Source organism: Peromyscus eremicus, chromosome 4 (assembly GCF_949786415.1).
Source record: "Peromyscus eremicus chromosome 4, PerEre_H2_v1, whole genome shotgun sequence".
Classification (NCBI taxonomy): Eukaryota; Metazoa; Chordata; class Mammalia; order Rodentia; family Cricetidae; genus Peromyscus; species Peromyscus eremicus.
The window spans coordinates 36,855,825-36,875,902 of record NC_081419.1 but is presented as its reverse complement, the minus strand read 5'-3'; the positions used below and the strand labels follow the sequence as shown (position 1 = coordinate 36,875,902).

General features: G+C 38.8%; 1 protein-coding gene across 1 annotated transcript in view; it reads left to right on the top strand.

The window, feature by feature from the left end:
* Window positions 1–1,380: 1,380 nt before the first annotated feature.
* Window positions 1,381–20,078, top strand: part of Acvr1c (activin A receptor type 1C) — a 43,361-nt gene continuing 24,663 nt past the window's right edge. The window contains exon 1 of the mRNA XM_059260484.1: window positions 1,381–1,609. Within this exon, the coding sequence (XP_059116467.1) occupies window positions 1,456–1,609 (154 nt within the window). The 5' untranslated portion in view covers window positions 1,381–1,455. The remainder of the gene's footprint in view (window positions 1,610–20,078) is intronic.

Genomic DNA, 20,078 nt, shown 5'->3' with positions numbered 1-20,078 from the left:
TTTTGAGAGAGTCTCACTAGGTAGCCCTGGCTGGCCTGGAACTTGCAGAGGTCCATCTGCCTCTGCCTCCTGAGTGCTGGGATTAAAGGTGTGCTCCACCTTAACACGTGTTTTAGTCTCTTTGGTTGTGAGCCTTAACCTTTCATGGCTGCACCGTCTCTCTAGCCTCCAGAAATTAACACATTTCTTAATCACTAGGTTTTGTACACCTGGCTGTCTGGATTCTCAGCCAACTTAGAATATGTGATTCTCTTACAGCTCATTACTATCAATAAAAAGAGTATTTATTCATGATTACTCATTTATAAATTGAATATTTTGTTAGTATAAAATTAGGTCTAGTTTTAGCAATTAGAAATTTAAAAACTAATTTTATTAACTGATAATATAGCAAAGTTTTGGATATTAAGATAATTGGGGGTAGTTATTATTTAACAAAATATTCACTTTTTGAAACATTTAAAGTCACAATGGAAATATTTAGAATTGTAATATTTAGAAATGATAAGCTGAAATATAAATATGAATAAATTACAACCTCTGGACTCTATACTGACTTCATATCAAGACAGAAATATCAAATCTTTTGGACATATTTGTGAGGGTGTGAGTGTGAGTGGTAATGGAAATGTTTAAGATGATATATTAATAAATATTAATTTATCAACATCAAAGTTTTAAAAGTTTTATTGTCATCATTATAATAAACTCTATTATCAATGTCCTTTATGTTGTGGAATAGGGGTGCCCATTAAAAATCTACATCTGAAGGTTAAAATCTGAATTCAAATGGCTTTCATTCTAAGATATATTCCTTAGTGGAAGGGGAATAGAATGTTTTATCAGTGCCTTCAAGGTGCTTACAACAATAGCAACCTTTAGGTGTAAAGAATATAAACACCACTAGTTTTAGACCTATGTGTTTCTATGATTCGTTTTGTGTTCTGCACATGCATTTAAAGGGTTGGAAAAATGTAAATGAATATAGCGTGCGGGCTTGTTGGGTTGCAGTTGCCCCTGCCTCGAATCATTGTTCTGGAAGCTGTGCCAGCCAGCTCCTTGTTGCTGAGCTACTGTTTCCTAGCATTTCATAGGCACTATCGATTTAGGAGTAAACCGATTGAGCTTGAAAAGGATTTAGAGTGTGGACTAGGAAAACATAGTAACTATAGGAACCACTGTATAAATTATAATAACCATAAAGAGGATAACTGATTGAGTAGCCTGTTTAATGAAGCACAGGATGGAGAGGGCATCTTCATCACATTTTAAAACCTGTCTTCGAGTTATGTTAAGATTGAATATCTGTTCTCAAGTACCACAAAGCAACTGCATGACGTCTTCTACATTTTAAAGCTTCTTGCCTTACTTTTTCCAGGACTGAAGTGTGTGTGTCTTTTGTGTGACTCTTCCAACTTTACCTGCCAAACTGAAGGAGCATGTTGGGCCTCTGTCATGTTGACCAATGGGAAAGAGCAGGTGATCAAATCCTGCGTGTCCCTCCCGGAATTAAATGCTCAAGTCTTCTGCCACAGTTCCAACAACGTGACCAAAACTGAATGTTGCTTCACAGACTTCTGCAACAACATCACACTGCACCTTCCAACAGGTAAGGGGCTGCATAGCCACAATCACTCCTAACTATGTTTTACTCTTGGAAGACGATAAACATGGCAGAAACCAAACCATCTAATGTTTCTTGAGATGAAAATGTGTGTTTTACGGTTCTTCTTATTTTTAGTGGGTGAAATTCTCTAGAGTCTAGCTGAGGTTGATGTTTTAATTTTTGAATTGCACATCACTGTCAGAACATTGACAATAGTGTCACAATCTTGAGGAAATTTGACCATATGAATAACGATTTTTTGACATTAATTAATGGACCTCACGTAAAATGTCAATTTTTCTGAATTCTTTTTATCAAAGAAAAGAAAAGAAAAGAAAGGAGAAGGATATTTAACCTTCAGTGACAGAAATAGATCATCAGCCTACCCTAGGAGATGGGAAGGGACAAGAGAATGTTCTGGAATGATGAAAACGGTCATATGTGCATCAAGCGTCATCAAACTGAAGGGTGTGTGCTTTATCATGTTAAAATCATGCCTCCCTAATACTGATTTTTAAAAAATGTAATCTGGTTCCTGGCTGAGTTTGAGGGTACCACAGAATACATAATTGATCTGGGAGGAATCTGCATTCTACCAACCAAGATCCTTTGATTGCTCAGCCGCATAAGTAGCATCTTGTCCTGAAGAGATGTTGTTCAAGCCCTGTCCTGTACTCATGCTCACTGGCAGAGCATGGCTTTCAAAAAAGACACTGCCACAGCCAATGGGACTTCCCCCTTCATTCCCATGCACCTTTTGTATCTTGTCACAGATAGAACCAACAATCAATAGAAAACCTTACTTTAGCATGCCTCTGGTTCTCACGTAAACTAGGGAAGGAAACTCCCACGGTGTTTCACATCATCACCAAGTCCAGGAGAGCTGTGTAGAAGACAGAGGGAGGAAGTGTGATCTAAACCAACATTGCAGTTGGCTTTAGGACATGAAATGGGCCGACCATAACTTGTCAGGTTGAACCATGGGAAGTAATACTTAGAACAGCACTTCCTAAAGGATGGAATGGGTACCACGGTGGTACTTGAAAGAATTTTGATAATTTTTAGGTGACAATTGAAGTGATAAACACAATATTGGACTTCAAAAGAACAGTTGTAGGTCTGTACTGAAAAATCACAATGAACTTTGTTAGTGTGTGTAACTCACTTATCTTGATCAAAAATTCTAAATACTTCTAAAACAAATGTTGTTAAATAATATGAATTATGTAATTAGATTTCCCAGTTCTCTTGCTTTTTTCCAGATGTCTTATTTCATGTTACTATATCTTTAACATTTAGGGTTTTGTTTTTTCAAGACAGGGCTTCTCTGTATAGCCCTGGCTGGCTATTCTGGAGCTTGATCTGTAGACAAGCCTGGCCTCGAACTCACAGAGATCCTCCTGCTTCTGTCTCCCCAGTGCTGGGATTAAAGGTGTGCACCACCACTGTCCTTATAGTTTTTATATTTAGGGTATGTTCATTTTCAATTTGTGTAAAATGACACAGCTCATAACAGCAAGGCAAAGGCATAATTTTATTTTATTTTTTCCCATGTGGGTAGAAAGTTGTTTTAACATTTCGCATCGTTGAAAGCACTGACCTTGGTGCTGGAGAGATGGCTCTCTGGTTAAGAGCATTGGCTGCTCTTCCCAAAGACGCAGGTTTGATTCCCAGCATCCACACAGCAGCCTATAGCCCTCTGTAACTTCAGTTCGAAGGGATCTTCTGCTGCTGTGGGTACTGCACGTACTTGGTGCACAGATATACACAAAGGCAAAACATCTCTACGCATAAAATAAATATAAATAAATCTTTAAAAAACTAAAAGCCCTGGCATTTCCATGTAGAGTTATCTTGTTACTTTAGTTGAAAGTAAGGTAGATATATGTGTGTATGTGTATATATGTTTAAATGGGTACATTTGTGGATGCTTTGTGCTATATAGTTTTTCTGTGCCTTAAGCTACTACTGAACTGTCTTGATTAAACTACAGGTGTTTAATAAATATTGAAATTAGGATGTGTGACCCTTCTAGCTTGTTTTAAAAAGAGCTTATTTGAGCATTATAAGTAATTTTAATTTTCATTTAAATTTAGCCAGTTTGATTATTTCTGCAAAACAACTCAGAGATTTTGATGAACTGAGCTGGATATATAGGATAATCTGGAGAGAATTGTCATGTTAACAAAATTGATCCACGAACATAGTATGTTTCCCTATTTATTTCATTCTGTAATTACTCTTAGTTATGTTTGTAGTTGTCAGGGAACACATCTTAGGCATAGTTCATTGAGTTTACTAAACTTCTCAATGTGATTGTGAAGGACATTTTTAGTATCTCAGTTTGGAAATGTTAATTTATCCTATGTTGAAAAGCTCACTTGTTAATTGATCTCACATCACAATAGTGAAGATGATATATTGGTTCTAGTGTTCTTTTTATTTTGCTTTGCTTTTTTTTTCTGAAAGATTCTTTGGACTTTTGCATTATTTGTGAATATAGTCATTGTAAAAGTCTTCGTTCTGATCTGTGTTCATTTCGTTTCTCTTTCTTGTGTTTTTTGCACAACTAGGGATGTCTAGGGTGCTGGTTATTGGGGGCCGTGGAAGCAAAGGCTCTTGCTGTCCCAGGGAGAGTGCTTGGTCCCTTATTGCCTTTTACTTCTTAGTTTATGTTTCTGTTTTGAGACAGAGCTTGCTTGGTATTCACTATGTAGCTCAGGCTGCTCTCAAATTCATGGCTATCTTCTTGTCTCCAGTAAGTACTAGGATTTATAGAACTGTGTCTACCACCCCGACCATCAGTCCTTTTACCATCAATTATTCCGTTAACTGTAGGTCCTGGGTGCCCTTTATTAATTGGAAGAAATGTTTTTTATTTTTAATTTGTTGAAATTTGTTTTTAGTCCTAACTGGATATTCATTTTTCAAACATTTAATGACTTTTATTAAGATTATCCTATAACAGTGGTTGTATTAATTAGATGCTAAACATTTATCCATAGAAGAGGAAATATGTGTTTTGTAGCCAATAACTAATATGTCTATAAGAAATGCTATGTATGTCATTGAATTCAAACATCCTTATTTAAACTAAGAATTTGTATCATTTAGTGACATTGTATGGCAAATGGGCACTCAATTGAATAGGGCTACATATAGGACATGTGGTCTCCTTGTGTAGAGTTGTTCTTGAGGGGGGCTAGGAATAGCTCTTAGCTTTGTGTGGAACAGTAGCTATATGGAGGAAGATTTGAAACTTCTTAGCTAAGCACAGATCATGACAACAATGACAGTATTTTCATGTCATCAGAGAGTGTGGTCAGTGACCTTGCTCTGCCTGGTATGGATCTGTCAGTTATAAATGTGATCATGCATATGTTGGAATATAGAAAAGTGCTCTAAAGAGTGGGGAGATATTTCTACAGTACTTGACAGTGAGCTTCGTGTTCATGACCCAAACTATGGAAAGAAAGCCAAGAGTTAACCAGGAGCAGTTATAGAGATGGGAAACTTCCTAAGAAAGCCAAGAGTTAACCAGGAGCAGTTATAGAGATGGGAAACTTCCTTTCAGGATTCTAAGAGGACCCTTGTCCCTCCCATGCTCTCTGCCTTTCTCTTTCTTCCTTTCTTCCTTCCTTCCTTCCTCCTTCCCTCCCTCCCCCTCTCTCTCTTTCTCTTTCTTTCTTTCTTCCTTTCTTCCTTCCTTCCTTCCTTCCTTCCTTCCTTCCTTCCTTCCTTCCTTCCTTCCTTCCTCCTTCCCTCCCTCCCCCTCTCTCTCTTTCTCTTTCTTTCTTTCTTCCTTTCTTCTTTCTTTTTTTAAAAAGACTTATTTAATATATATACAGTGTTCTGCTTGCATGTATGCCTGCAGGCCAAAAGAGGGCACAAGATCTTGTTACAGGTGATTGTGAGTCACCATGTGATTGCTGGGAATTGAACTCAGGATCTCTGGAAGAGCAGCCAATGCTCTTAACTGCTGAGCCATCTCTCCAGTCCCTCTCTTACCCCTCTCCCTGCCTTTCATCCATCATTCTCCAGGCCATTTGTAGATAACTGATTTGATGAAGGACCAAGTCTCTACCTGCTTCAGGTGGCCCTCTTCTCCTCTTAGATCTTATAGTTATGGCCTCTTGGTTTGTTTCTTTGGGAAAAAATTTCTACCTTGAATAAAGCTTGTGCCTCCGCCACCCAGTCTGGTCACAGCTGTGGCCCTAGTAAGGCACAGCTGGACAACTGCTGGCCCTTACTCCTTCTTCCCTCCTCTAAGTGCTTTGAAATGTTTGACGCCAATTTCTAACAGCTTTCCTATGGGTTCCTATTGTGACACAGAGAGAAACTCATTTCGTCTAATTTCTTTTTTCACCTCATGGGGACAGAGAACAAGAATTTTACAAAACATATCTTTAAAATGTGTAAGGTGCTTCAATCGTTGCTATTTCCTGAAAAAAAAGTGCTGGTTGGAGCCCACTGATAGGCTTAGTCACAGTTTAAGAAACACTATTTAAACTGATATTTAAAGGGTAGAATTTGTAAGTGGATCAAGGGCATTTATTATTTCAATTCACTAGTATAAAAAACTATTCAAAATGTTAGTTACTATTTTAATTTCACACATTTTCCTTTCAAATGGCCTAAAATTGATTAGATTTAAGACAAATTAATTCATATCACTGAGACTGAAATTTAATTTGGATCATATTTAAATTGAATCATTTTCTCTTAAAACATACCTTCTGGTTTAATTTTACACATGGGTATACTTTTCAGGAGTTGGTAGTTTTATTTGATAGAAGTAAGCTTATGTTTTGGTAGAAATATAATGCTAGAAAATTTTCTCTCTTCCCTGAAGATTATCAAAACAGATATTGTTGAGACATCACTGAAGAAATAAATAATTTTCCAAGCTCAATGTGAGCACACGTACAGGTTTTTTCCTCCAAAATTTGGAAAGCAAACTTTTACAAACAGAAAACATGCTAGTCCCACAAAACAAATGTGGTCTCATGTCTGAAATTTAATATAGAGTATACAAGTGAATTAAACAAGAGAATTAGGCATGTTTTACGTCTAATCTCTTCTTCCTACTTATTATTAGAGCAGAAAGAGAAAGCCTTTTTAGCAGCTGCCTTTTTATGGAGGTCTCATTCTCATTTTGGTCCAGTGCCCTTTGACCCAGTCCTCCCTACAGTTGTGACATTTGCCTGATGTCCATTCTCTGAGATAAGGAGAGAAGATAGTTTGGCTAGAATATTTCATTTCCAGAAGTCAATCAAGTATTCCTAGCTCTTCAAGGATATTTCTATTTCAAAATGAATATACTGATTTGCGTGTGTTAGGATGCTCTGGGGGGAGCATCTGTATGGAGCAAACAAATAATAAATAAAAATTTTTTATACTTTAGAGTATATTTGTCCCAACAGTGGCTCTGTGAGTCCCATAGTCCATTCCCCTCAGTTTTTCTCACATTTTTTATAAATGTTACTGCGATAACACAGCTCTCACCTCAAAGGGAATAAGAGAAAGTTTATTCTGAAGTCAAAGTTGAGTGACTGTGGCCCAGAAACACAGCTTTAAGTTATTCCAAATTTCCACTTTCCAACATGGAACAAGTTTCAGGAAGGTTTTTTAGTAATTGAACAAAGAAAATTCATAAATCAAGGAACTTTTCCAGTACAGTGGAGGAAACATGAAGTAGGGGTTACTGCACAGTGGAGAAATGGCTGTAGGCCTCAGACGCAATGTGGTAGCATAACTGGTCCTTTGCTTGGTGGGGAATGATACTTTCCAAATATATATATACACACACATATATATATGTGTATATATATACACACACACATATATATACATATATATATACATATATATATTTAATCTCTTTATTAGGATGTTCAGTTCAGCTTTATCTGCTATTTACAGGATGCTAGTTAGGTCCAACAGAGAGGTGAGCAAAGATTGGCTCTGAAGATTGTCCAAGACAAATTGGTTTTAGACTCTAGAGCCGCAACATTCCAAACTTCCCTATGTCATCGATTTCCCAGGAATTCTCCTTCACTCTTGGTATAAATTGTGTTTTGTAAACTTCTACACCCTCCTTTTTTTCCCCTAATTTTTGACCTTTAACCATTTCAATGTCTACAGCTTCTTTGGGTTGATTTCTGCTATTTTCGGTTCTGCTGACTCATCCTTCCTGGCTTAATGCCTTGTTTGTGATTTTTGAATGTGAGTTTGTTTTGGGGGATCCTTATCTGGAGAAATGGTGGAAACCTGGCTTCAATTTGATTCCCCAGAGAAGATTGACATTAATTTTTGCCAAAAGTCTGGGGGTGCAGTCCACCCAAATCCATTCCATATTTTAGGTAAACATAGAGAACGAGTTCTAAGCCTGATTTTCCTTTCTTCCCTCTCCCCTTCCCCTTCCACTTTTCCTTTCCCTTCTACTTTTCCTTCTCTCCCCCCTCTGTCCCTTCCTTTTGTTTCTGCCCTACTGAAAACCGTGGTTGAGATAGAGGTCTGCACACCTGTCTTCCTCTCTTGAAGATTTTCTTTGTTTCGTTTTCAAGGCAGTGGCATACACAGTTGCTTGCTTTACACGGGCATCTCTGAGCTGACTTCTCATTGTTTCTCAACCACATTTTGCGTGGTCTGGATTGTCACTGTCATTTTGGCTGCTGAGAAATTCATTTATTTTTTCCCAACCTTAATCATAAAACAGAAGAAAATCATTTCTATTTTATTTAGCATTTCCATGTGTACTGTACCAGGAAGGGTGCCTGTGGCCATCTAAAGTGGAACTTGGCAAAAATGGCAACTCTAGGATGTCTTATTTTTGAAATGATACTGGCATAAATATCTATCCATCTGGAAGAAAACAGGGTTGTATCACAGTGTCACAACATATACAAAAATAAATTACAGCTTGATTAAATATCTAATTGTGACATATAGAACAATTTAAATGTCAGAGGCAAATTTAGAAAAAAAAAAGATTGTATGACTTTATAGTATGGAAACTGTTCCTAAATAAGACAGGAAACTCAGATCTATAAAAGGAAAAGACAAATATAATTGAGTACATGAAAACTAAAATAAAAATGAATGAGAAAAGAACATAAATAAAACTAAAATATAAATTAAATATTGGGCAGAACTATTTGTAGCTTATATGACTGAGAAAAAGTGACATATTTAGAAGATACTGTGTGTGTGTGTGTGTGTGTGTGTGTGTGTGTGTGTGTGTGTGACTGACTGACTGACTAGGGGAAAGGAGGAAGAGAGAACAGTTCTAAATGAAAAAACCGAGGCAGGAGCAAGCAACAAAACTAGGATTTTCACAGCAGAGCGGCAGAGAAATTCCAAAGTGATCAGTATTGAAATGGTGTTCAACCTCACGAATAGCTGAAGAGATAGACATTTATGTGGCCATATACAATTTTCCACCCATTAGATTAGTCAGGATGTTTTCAACTAAGAGTCATCAGGAAATTAGATAATAGTGTCTTAAATGATGAAAGAGTGCATTGATAAAGATGTCAAGAAATTGGGATGTAATGTGGGTGCGTGGTTTCTTAGTAAAGGAACTGAATGACATCACTGTGAGCACCTTTACCAGTGAGGACATTCTCACTAACCATTCTGATCTTTGTACCTGTACCTTTCTGACTCATGTGGATCTGCCTTCATTAATGAAGCAAATGCTGTGTTTTGTTATGAGTGTGTTCAAGTTTCAAGAGCATAAATGTCAAGAAGCTTAGTCTGCCAAGTTAGGCAATCCAATTGAAGTGAGTATGTTCAAATGAAATAGCAAGTCTCTTTCTTTATTGTAAGTCTAAACCAACGATGTCATCTCATCTCCTTCTGACCCCAGGCAAGACTTTTAGCTTAGTTCTACACAAAGCAGAAAACAGAAATACTAACGTTCATGACCCTCCCCCCCCCCCTCCCCCGCCACCGGCGCCCCCCCCCCCCTCGTGAGCAGGGGCTGGCTGTCTGGCAGACTTCAGGATCTGCTTACTATGGTGGGGTGACATAGGACTCTCCAGATAAAAACTTTCTTACATTTCAGAAAACGTCAATCAGGCCAACTGATTCTGGAAGGGAGTATTCATGTGCTCAGGATGAAGATACTTTCACATCAGGCCTGGAGGAGACAGAGAAGCACACAATCAGTATGTAGTGCAGAATAACCAACACAGGGCACAGAAGAGAGCAAGAGGAGGAACCACGGGCTGTTAATAGCAGTTAAGAGACCTTCTGCTCTTGCAGAGAACTGAGGTTCAGTTCTCAGCACCCATATAGTGGCTCAAAATGGTCTATACTCCAGTTCCAGATGATCTTATGCCTTCTTCTGGTCTTCATGAGCACCAGGAATGCAGGCAGCACAATACATACTTGAAGGAAAATACTCATGTGCATTAAAATTAAATAAATCTTACAAGTACAGAAACGTGTTTAAAGGAACACATATGTAGGGAATTACCAGGAAGAAATGATAGCCTCAGTGCTCTCCTTGGATCAAGGAAACCAAGATAAATGTGAAAATATTCATAGAGAATAAGGAACCATAAAAGAGTGACTTAGTAGATGTGAGCAGTAGCAGAAGAAAAGAGTTTAATAGAAATATACAACTGAAATAAAAAAACTGAAGGAATAGCTTCAACAACTCAAGAGAAATTATAAATCTGAAGTCTGGGCCAAAAGGAATTGTTTCCTGTGTGTTGTGCAGAGAATCAAGGATGGAAATGTGAAGAGAGGTAACAGAAGGATTAGCCTGAGGTCTTACATAATGGTACAAAGGAGCAGTGGGAACAAAACAAAAACCTCTGGAGAAAACACTGTCTACACAGTTAGTTGCTCAGAACCTATGAAGGACATGAGTTCACACATCTCAGAAACTCAGTAAGTATCACCAGGACAAGCGGGAAGAAAGCCCTGACATGGTGTATAACGGTTGGATACCAACTCAAAGGGAAAGCCTTAAATTTGGCAAAGAAAAAAAAAAACAAATTCAGAGGAGACACAGTAAAGATGGATGTTGACCTCTCAATAGTGAAGAGTAAAGAGACAGGAACTTGAATTATGTCACCAATATTCTGAGAAAACGGCCAGCCACACAGACTCTATGTTCAGAAAAGTGACCTTTGAAGCACAGGGGGAAGGGCAGGAAAGATTGACAGCAGTGGACATAGAATGAGTTGGGCCTTAAGGGAACTCTGACTCAGGACATTCTAGAGGACTCACTCCAGTCTAGAAAGAGCACAGCTCTGACACACATGTAGGAAAGACAGGCGAGGGCTATGTAACTGACTAGACATGCTGTTGAGCATCAGAAGTAATGCCCGTGGATCGTTAAGAATAATATAAACCCATCATTATACCTAAAGGTAGCATGCTATGAACGTCAGGAGAAGCATGCACAGAGTTAGTGTTCTGAAGAATTGGTTAGACCTAGACCGAGCATAAAGCTACTAGTAAGCGTTGCTCAAATATGTTTTCCTATTACTGTTGCCTCCTCCCCACACATATAAAAGAATAGAAGGAGAATATTCTTTGTAGTCTGTGAAAATGAAAAATAGAACGTGGAAAACAACATGGCAGATATCAAGGTAAGAAAGACTATAACAGGTAGACAAGTGAAAGCGAAAGGGTAGGTCAGTATTTTAAAAGCAAGTAATTAAAGGTAACTAAGTCAAGCATGCTAGTTAGAATAAAAGATTCCCAAATCAAAGAAAAACTAATTCAAGTAAATCTTTAAAAATATGTATCTGTGGGGCTGGTGAGATGGCTCTGTATGAAAGGTCACTTGCCGCCCAAGTCTACTGACGTGAGTTTGTATTTCTGGAACCCACATAAAGGCAGAAGGAGAGCTGACTCCAGGCAAACTTCCTCTGACACAGTGGTATGTGCACGCTTCAGCCCCCACCATCGAACATGCAAACAATAATAAAAAATACAAACAATAGTAAACAAGTAAAAATTTTAATCTAAACTTATTTGTGTGTGTGTGTGTGTGTGTGTGTGTGTGTGTGTGTGTGTGTGTGTATGCGTGCCTGTCCTTGTACCACTGCTCTCTGGAGGCTAGAGGACAACTTGTGGGAGTCAGTTCTCTCCTTCCACCATGTGGGTCGAACTCAGGTCATCAGACTTGGCAATAGATTCCTTTATTCCGTAAGCCATTTTATCTGGCCCAACTTAGTCAATAAAAATTGACATTCATTTATTTATGTGTATGTACATATGCATGTGAGTTGGTGGCCATGTACTACAGTGTGTCTGTGGTAGTCAGAGGACAACTTGTGGGAGTCTCTTCCTCTATCATGTGGATTCCAGGGAGAGAACTCACTTTGTCACATGTTCCAAGTGACTTAACTGCTGGGCCATCTCTCTGCCTTCTAATGAAAAAAAAAAGACATCTCTATATATGTTTATAGAAACATTAAAATCAGTCTAATGGAAAAGATATAACCTATACATTAAACGAAGGTGATCATTTACTTTTGCTAATAGCAGACAGAATAAACTTCAATGCAAAAGAGAGGTTGGAGTTAAAAATGGTCTGGTCAAAGGGTGTAGCTCTGTAAAAGAGCATGCACTTCACACACACACACACACACACACACACACACACACACACACACGAAAAAGAATACACCTTAGAACATAATTTCTCTCTCCCTCTCTCTCTTTTACCCTCTTTCTCTCTCTCCCTCTCTCTCTTATTTCCCTCTCATGTATCTTATCTGTGTGTGTAAGTGCACTATCAAGCATAAGGAAGAAAAGATATATCCACAATTTCAGAGGTAGATTTGAATTAATATACCTCAAAATAAACAATCAATTAGTATACTTTTACTTATTAATTAATATTAATATGCCCTGGTAACAAGCAGATAATTTCTATAAAATTAAAGTTTACCAATGAAAATAGTCCTGTACTACTAAAGACCTGGAGTCAGTGATTTGAAAACATTCCTTTAAAGAAAGCTTCAGTGCCCTAGAGGATCCACCAGAAAATCCTGCCACACTTCCAAGAACAGGCATTTCCCACCTAGGCTCTTCAGAGCACAGACACAGAGGAAATATCCCATAACTCATGTTATGTTTGTTTCAAGAGCCTAATCCAATAGTGATGGTATCAGGATATGGGGCCTTCTGTGGAATGCTCAGGAGTGGATTGATGTCCTTATAAAAGATATATAAGCTAGCTCTTCTGACCATATGGAATCAGAAGACGGTGCCTGCATGAGCCAGAACACTGGCAGTCACCAAACACAGGGTCTCATAGCACTTTGGCTTCGGACTTGCTAGCTGCCTGAACTATGAGAAATAATTTATGCTGTTTATAAGCCATCCAGAGTTCCCCAAATCAACAGGTTAGTATAATATATTTTAGTTTAATATAGTTGAATTGTTCAGTTTAATGCAATTTTATATCTTACTTTTCTCCCTCCTTAATATTAAATAAAATCTTTTCCAATGTGAACAAATGTATTTTGCTCTTTTGTGGTTAGCCTGCATTTTGGTTTCTAACAGAAATATTCTCTGGTGACTCTCAGTGATGGCGTCAGAGCACCCCTAGAGAAACAGTTGCTATGCTATCAGGCAGTATCAAAATTCATGAAAATCCATGTAGCACAAAGCAAGGGAGCTTGGGCTAGAGGAGCTGGTGATTTATAGGGTTAACCATGAGAGGAATTTCTGTTTGGTGCATCCTTACACTAATTACAGCTCTTCATATGGAAATAGACTATTCAACAACAACCTTCAAGCTATACAATCTTTGTTTCTATTCTGCTAGCAAAACGTACAGTGCAGGATAAGGGTAAGTGGAACTGTAATTTCTCATTTTTTCCCTTCTAGATTGCAACACATTATTTTAAAACAACTATTTTATTTTTCACTAACTTAAATAGTCATTTTAAATGAGAAGTTAAGCACAACATTAAAAGTGGGTGCTTTGCTAACTTTTGCGCAATGCTTATTTTCTGTCTTGTTCTCAGTTGTGTGAAGAGAAAAAGGAAGATTCATTTGCTTGTTTATCAGTTGTGTGAGGTGTTCAACACCCACTCCTAAGGGGCATGTCTAAATAAGACCCAATCAAATGTACAGTTTTCATCTGAAGAAGGAGAAACTGCCCAAAGGATCAATTGATCAAATACCAATAATTTGAACATATACTATAATTTCTGAAAAATGAAGAATCCACTAGCAAGTGTATTCTTTGTGGAGGTGATATCCTGTTTTCTTCATTCCTTTTAAAACATCCATCATTGTCTTTGACTTCCGGTTTGAGAGACAAATTCCTTGCTACAGTTGGAAGGAGGTGACAAGGAAAACCTTCCTGGCCCCTTGTGGGAACGCACTCACAGAAGCAAATCCCTTCACAGCTCTCCTGAAGGACTCAGTGCGCACCTGACAGGTGTGCCAGACAGGATCCCCCACCTCACCCCAGGACGTGAAAGGTGCTATATTTTAAAACTTTTTTGTAAGTTCAATTAACTCTAACATTCAAAGAGAGTTTACTAGAAGAAGCATTTCTAGTCTCCAGGAACAAGTACCCTGATTTAAATTAGAAAATTCCCTTGATAAGGATGTAATGGGAGATTGAACGTAACATTCATAACCAATTTCAAATCGAGCATTTTATATCATGCAAGGCCCTATGCATGTAAATACCTATATGCCTCACTCACATCTGTTTTGGTGCCTAGGATGGGACCTTGAATGAGGTCAAAATGTGCTTATCAATCTTTTCCAAGTGAGCAAGCTGCTTTGTGGGATACATTAGACCTTATACCTGTAAAGACTTTGGGACAAAGACGTGTGGCTTTTCCCTGATCATCAATATTTTAAGTATCTTTTGCTGAGCAAGGCTCTCTGATGTGAGGGAGGGAGGCTTTCACTTTTCCCATAGAGAGGATTTCTTTTAGTGGAGGAAAGCCTAGACTATATTTTGAATAACTGGCATCTAATTTCCTGATACACATGCACCATGGAGATATGTGTCTTGACGGCAGAGATAAGAGACTATTGCCCTTTGCTGTCTGAAATTAAGGAAAATGAACTGTGAAACCCACTTGGGTTTTTTTTTTTTTAACATTTTATATTGTTAGTAATTAAAACTTTCTGTGTATGAAGGTGTGCATCTGCGTGAGTGTATGCCATATGTGGGTGGGTACCCCCTAGAGGCCAGAAAAGGGTATTGGATTCTCTGGAGCTGGAGACACGTGTTGTGAGCTGTGCTTCCCCTGATCTCTGCACCTCCTCATGCATGCTGGTTCTCTGGACTAGCAAGAAGTACTTTGAATCACTGAGCCATCTCTCTTTCCCTCTTCCAACCTTCTGTTAATCTCTCCACTCCCTGAGTGAAGGGTTTGTTATTGTTTGTTTTTATTTTTTAATGCTCTTAGGTCAAAAATTATAATCTTCAACCCAATGCTCCTATTTTTTAAATAAACATAAAAGCACTTGTATTCTTAAATTCAAATGCTAATGGCAAAAGTTTGCAGCCTTTTGGTGCTCTGTATACACTCCCCCAAAAGCCAGAAGCACCAGGTAGAGCTGTACAGGAAATATTTTTATGTGCGATGCCACCTTCCTGTTAAAAGGTTACGAAATTTGGCCAGATGACAATAGTGTGTACAAAGGGCCTTTTCTAGAAAGAGCACTGAGCAATGAAACTTGTGTCAATAGCTCACAGTTCTAGCTCAAAAGCAGAGATACTTTCTGTTAGTCTTGTTGTAGTTAGTTTTTTTACTCTTTGCTCTTTGAGGCCGCATCCCAAATAAACACACAGAGACTTATTCTTACTTATGAATGCTTGATCTTAACTTGGCTTGTTTCTAGCCAGCTTTTCTTAACTTAAACTATCCCATCTACCTTTTGCCTCTGGGCTTTTACCTTTCTGTATTCTATATACCTTTCTTTTTTTTCTTACTCCATGGCTTTCTGTGTAGTTGGGTGGTTGGCCCCTGGTGTCCTCCTCTTCTCGCTCCTAGATCTTTCTCTCTTCCTAGATTTCTCCTATTTATTCTCTCTGCCAGCCAGCCCCATCTATCTCTCTCCTGCCTAGCTATTGGCTGTTCAGTTCTTCATTAGACCGCCAGGTGTTTTAGATAGGCAAAGTAACACAGCTTTACAGGGTTAAACACACGCAACATAACAAAATGCAACACATCTTTGTATCATTAAACAAGTATTCCATAGCACAAAAGAGTGTAAGGCATTTTAAACTAATATTCTACAACATCTTGTCCCTGGCCAGGCTTGGGAGAATGTCTAGATTCATGGTTCAGTGCATGAAGTGTCTGTTGATCACAGCACTTGTTTAACACAATTAGCAGTGTGTGCAGAAGCAAGAACATTTGCTGCTGTGTATAGTGAAGCGTTATGGAGAGATCTGGCTAGATGAGCTTGCTTCTGGCTTATTCCTCCCGAATCTTATCATGGTCATTGCTGTGAAGAAGTAGTGGGTTGTGATGAGGAGATGGAGAGTGGGAATGTGGGTATCTGTCTGCCTGCAGCTGAAGAGTACGTGGTTCCAGTGAGGTCAGATGGAGGGGCTCTGTATTGTGAACTAGGCCCCCAGCTCCTTCCACTCCACGTTCCAGCCCAAATGCAGCTGCACATAATGAAAGGAGCCTTTAATGAGGGGGGATTGACATGGGTTCCTCTACGGGGATTTGGGGCTCTTTTAATTTTCTGTAACCTCTTGTTACCATAATGTTTGACAAGGGAGCACAAACCTTGAGAAGTTTTGTAAAAAAATACCCTTTGTGGAAGCCCTGGTTTGCTCTTGTCTGCCTGAATTAGTTTGAAAATAACCACTTGGCTAGTGCATACCTCTTTGTCTAGTCTCAAAGTGTTTCTCTAGGTTGCCTCACTGTATATCTTCATTTAATTAGGCAAATATCATTTCAAGGTGGGAGAGAAAGGAGTTTGTAATAAATTGGATGTAGACTTGGGCTAAGTTTTTCAAGGTAACAGCAATATGGACTTTTTGAAATACTTGATCAAATACATTTAACCACACTAACTTTACCATAATTTCACTTAACCCTAATCAATCTCGTATAGTAATACTCACTAACCAATCAATATGTACCAAGGAAGTATAAGTTTATTAAGCCTGAGGCCATGTAGATCTAATGAACATCAATGACTTTTTCTCCCTTTGATAAAGAATAAGAGTCAGCAGAAGTTGAGAAAACATGAGACCATGTCCATGTTCTCTCTCTCTCTCTCTCTCTCTCTCTCTCTCTCTCTCTCTCTCTTTTCTCTCTCTCTGTGTCTCTCTCTTTCTCTCTCTGTGTCTCTGTCTCTGTCTCTCTGTCTCTTTGTCTCTCTTTCTCTCTCTCTCAACATGTTGAATTTGTTTCCCAAAGAAAGATATGGGAAGTGGTGGGATGGTAGCTGACATGGAGAACAGTCCCAGGAGAGGATGACAGATCTGAACTCCTTCTATGCACAGGTTGGTGGTGATTGTCACCACTATCTCCAACTAGGTATTGAGGGAAAGTTGCAAAATTCACAAGTTAAATAGCTTCCTTCCTCCCTCCCTCCCTCCTTCCCTTCCTTCTGTTTTGACTCCCTTTCTTTCTCCCTTTTCCCTCTGTTTTCCCTTCCTTTTTTTCCTTTTCTCTACTGTGTTAATACACCTAGCTCTTCATATCTATGAGTTCTGCCTTCACAGAGTCAGTCAACTGCACACTGAAAGTACTCAGAAAAAAAAAATGTGTTTATACACACCGCTACAGACTGTTCCTTTATCCTGAGTCCTCACACCATGTGACCATGACATAGCATTTACATTGTATTAGTTTTTGGAAGTGATCTGAGACAAATTAAAGTGTGTGGAGGAGTGGTGAGTGGGTTATGTAAAAGTGCTATTCCATTTTATATAAGGGACTTGAGTGTGAATTTTAAATTAGTCCCCATAAATACCAAAGGACAGTTGTATTTATTTCCCCAGTTCAACGGCTTCCAGGCACTGTAGAGATGTGTGTGAGCTGGATTCTCACACAGCTGGCCTAGTACCTTTGTCTTTTCCATTCTCTTTCATCTGATTGGCTTAGGAAGGAAATCCTTTGAATTGGTGATACAGGGCTTCCCAGACCCCACTTGTGGGCTGTCACATGTCCCCTCCTGCAGCTACCCTTTTCATGGTCAGTGCACCCCCACAGGCACTGAAAAAACATCACTCATTAGAAATCGTCAAATAATAAGTTCTCCTGTGATCAAGAACACAGAACTTGCTCCAAAAGCAGTATTTACATCAGAGCTATCTTTTATTAAAAACGCTTTTCCTACCTAGCTACTGTTGTCTTCTATTCCTACTCATTGGCTGTAGGCACATTTTTTTTCTTTATTTCTTTCCTATAAGGTTGCAAGAAACATTTGGCTCAAGGCAAGGTTTTACAAACATTTGCTTTTACAATTGCTCAGTGTTTAAGGAGTCCTTTCTGGATGGTGTTGCTAGCTTATTTCTAGCTGAGTAATCTTTTTTTTTGCCCCTTACCAACCTGTATCAGTAGATCTGTTCATAAAGGGAGAAACATTGGTCATCTACGGTAAACATCCCTGAGAGGAGTTGCTGGCGCCATGGTAGGGGACTCTGATTTCAGGTTTGCTGACCTCTATTAGTTGCCATAGTGATGAGCTGAGCTCTGCTTAATAGAGCTTTACCAAAATAAAGACGATCAATAGCTTTTGAAGGCTAATGTTTATGTTGGTGGCTCCTAATAGGAGATATCAAAATTAAATGTAGTTATATGAATGCCTCCAGCGATAGAATTGAAGTTAGAAGATGTTAATGTGTGGAAACAGGTATTTTAAAAAAGACCTAATTCAGAAGATGAATACACTCGGCAGCTTTTTTTGAACACCTAGAATCCTTTGTGAGTATACAGAAAAATAGTGATCCTTATAGAATGGATGGGGATGTTCTTTTACAACAGCAGATTTCAAAAGTCACAAGGACTTGGTTAAGGAGTTCTGAAGCCAAGTTGTCACAGAACACTTTTAGCACCCATTGAAGAACACTCCAGGCCAAGCTTTCTCCATCTACCTGTGTAACCGCTAATGATTCCAGAGGAGTTTGGGAATATACAAGGTATGTGGTGGCCAGTTAAGGTTTACTGTGGAAGCAGAAGGGCCTGGCCTGTACTTGTGAGCCTTTTACTCACTGAGAGCTGATGGCAGCTGCTGGGACTAAGAAGAAACACCTAGGAACACCCTGAGGAGGAGTCTGATGTTTTTACTTTTAAAACTAATAATTTTCAAATGTTTCTCATATATATGTATATATATATTATATTATATATATATATATATTTGCTATATCATGAATGAAATGCAAGTATCATTAATGCACTAAACTCTCTGGTTTTGACAATAAAAAGGAAGACATCTGAGGGGCAGCATAATTCACAAAGCCCACTGTCAGCCATTTATTTGGATTCTAAAGTACAGGTGTTATACCCTCAGTGGATGGTCCCTGAACCTTTCCTAGCTGGACAGAGTCAACTCTGTGAGTGTGTGGGTGCAGTTATCTCAAGGTACAGCATGAGAGGGAGGCAACCCATAACCACGTAGGACTTCTGTTTCTCCAGAAGTTTGGGATGATCTTATTGGTGTTTGAGAACTCACATCTCCCCAATTGTGTTGCAACAATCTGTCAAGTACATATCAAGCCTTATTAAAAACAAAAATCTAGGGCTGGAGAGATGGCTCCATGGTTAAGAGTGCATACCTCTTTTTCAGAGGACCTGGGTTCAGATCGCATCACCCACACTGGACAGTTCACAACTGTCTGTGACTTCAGTTCAGGTGTTCCTCCACCCTTTTCTGGCCTCCCTAGGCAACTGCATGCATATGGTGCACATTTGGTGCATACAGGCACACACACATACATATAAATATACATAAATACAAGTTTTGAAAAGCAAAACAAGCAACAGAAATCAGCACTGCTGGAGAGAAGACATGAGTATAAAATTGAAGAGGCAATCCTCAGCGAGCCATAAGGAAGCAAACAGCATACCAGTCAGTTTCAGGGGGGTGGGGCAAGTGAACTGCTTAACTACAGAAAGTGTCTGTCATCATGAATGTTTCATGTGTCACTGTTTTTGTAAATTTAAAAGAAAAATCTGAAGTGCAAGATGAACTTTCCATTAAAAAGATGGCTACAAATAATTATATCTTTTCCCTTATGTATATATGTGTGTGGTATGCATATGTGTATGTATGCTTGCTCAAATGCGTGCGTGCATGTGTGTGTGTGTGTGTGTGTGTGTGTGTGTGTGTGTGTGTGTGTGTGAAGGCTAGAGGTTGGTATCTGGTGTCTTCTTTGGTCAGTCTCCACTTTATATATTAAGGCAGGGTCTCTCACTGAACCCAGACCTTGGTCACTTGCCTGTCTAGTTAGGCATCCTGCTCCGCGGAGGATCCCGTCTTTGTCCCTTAATGCTGG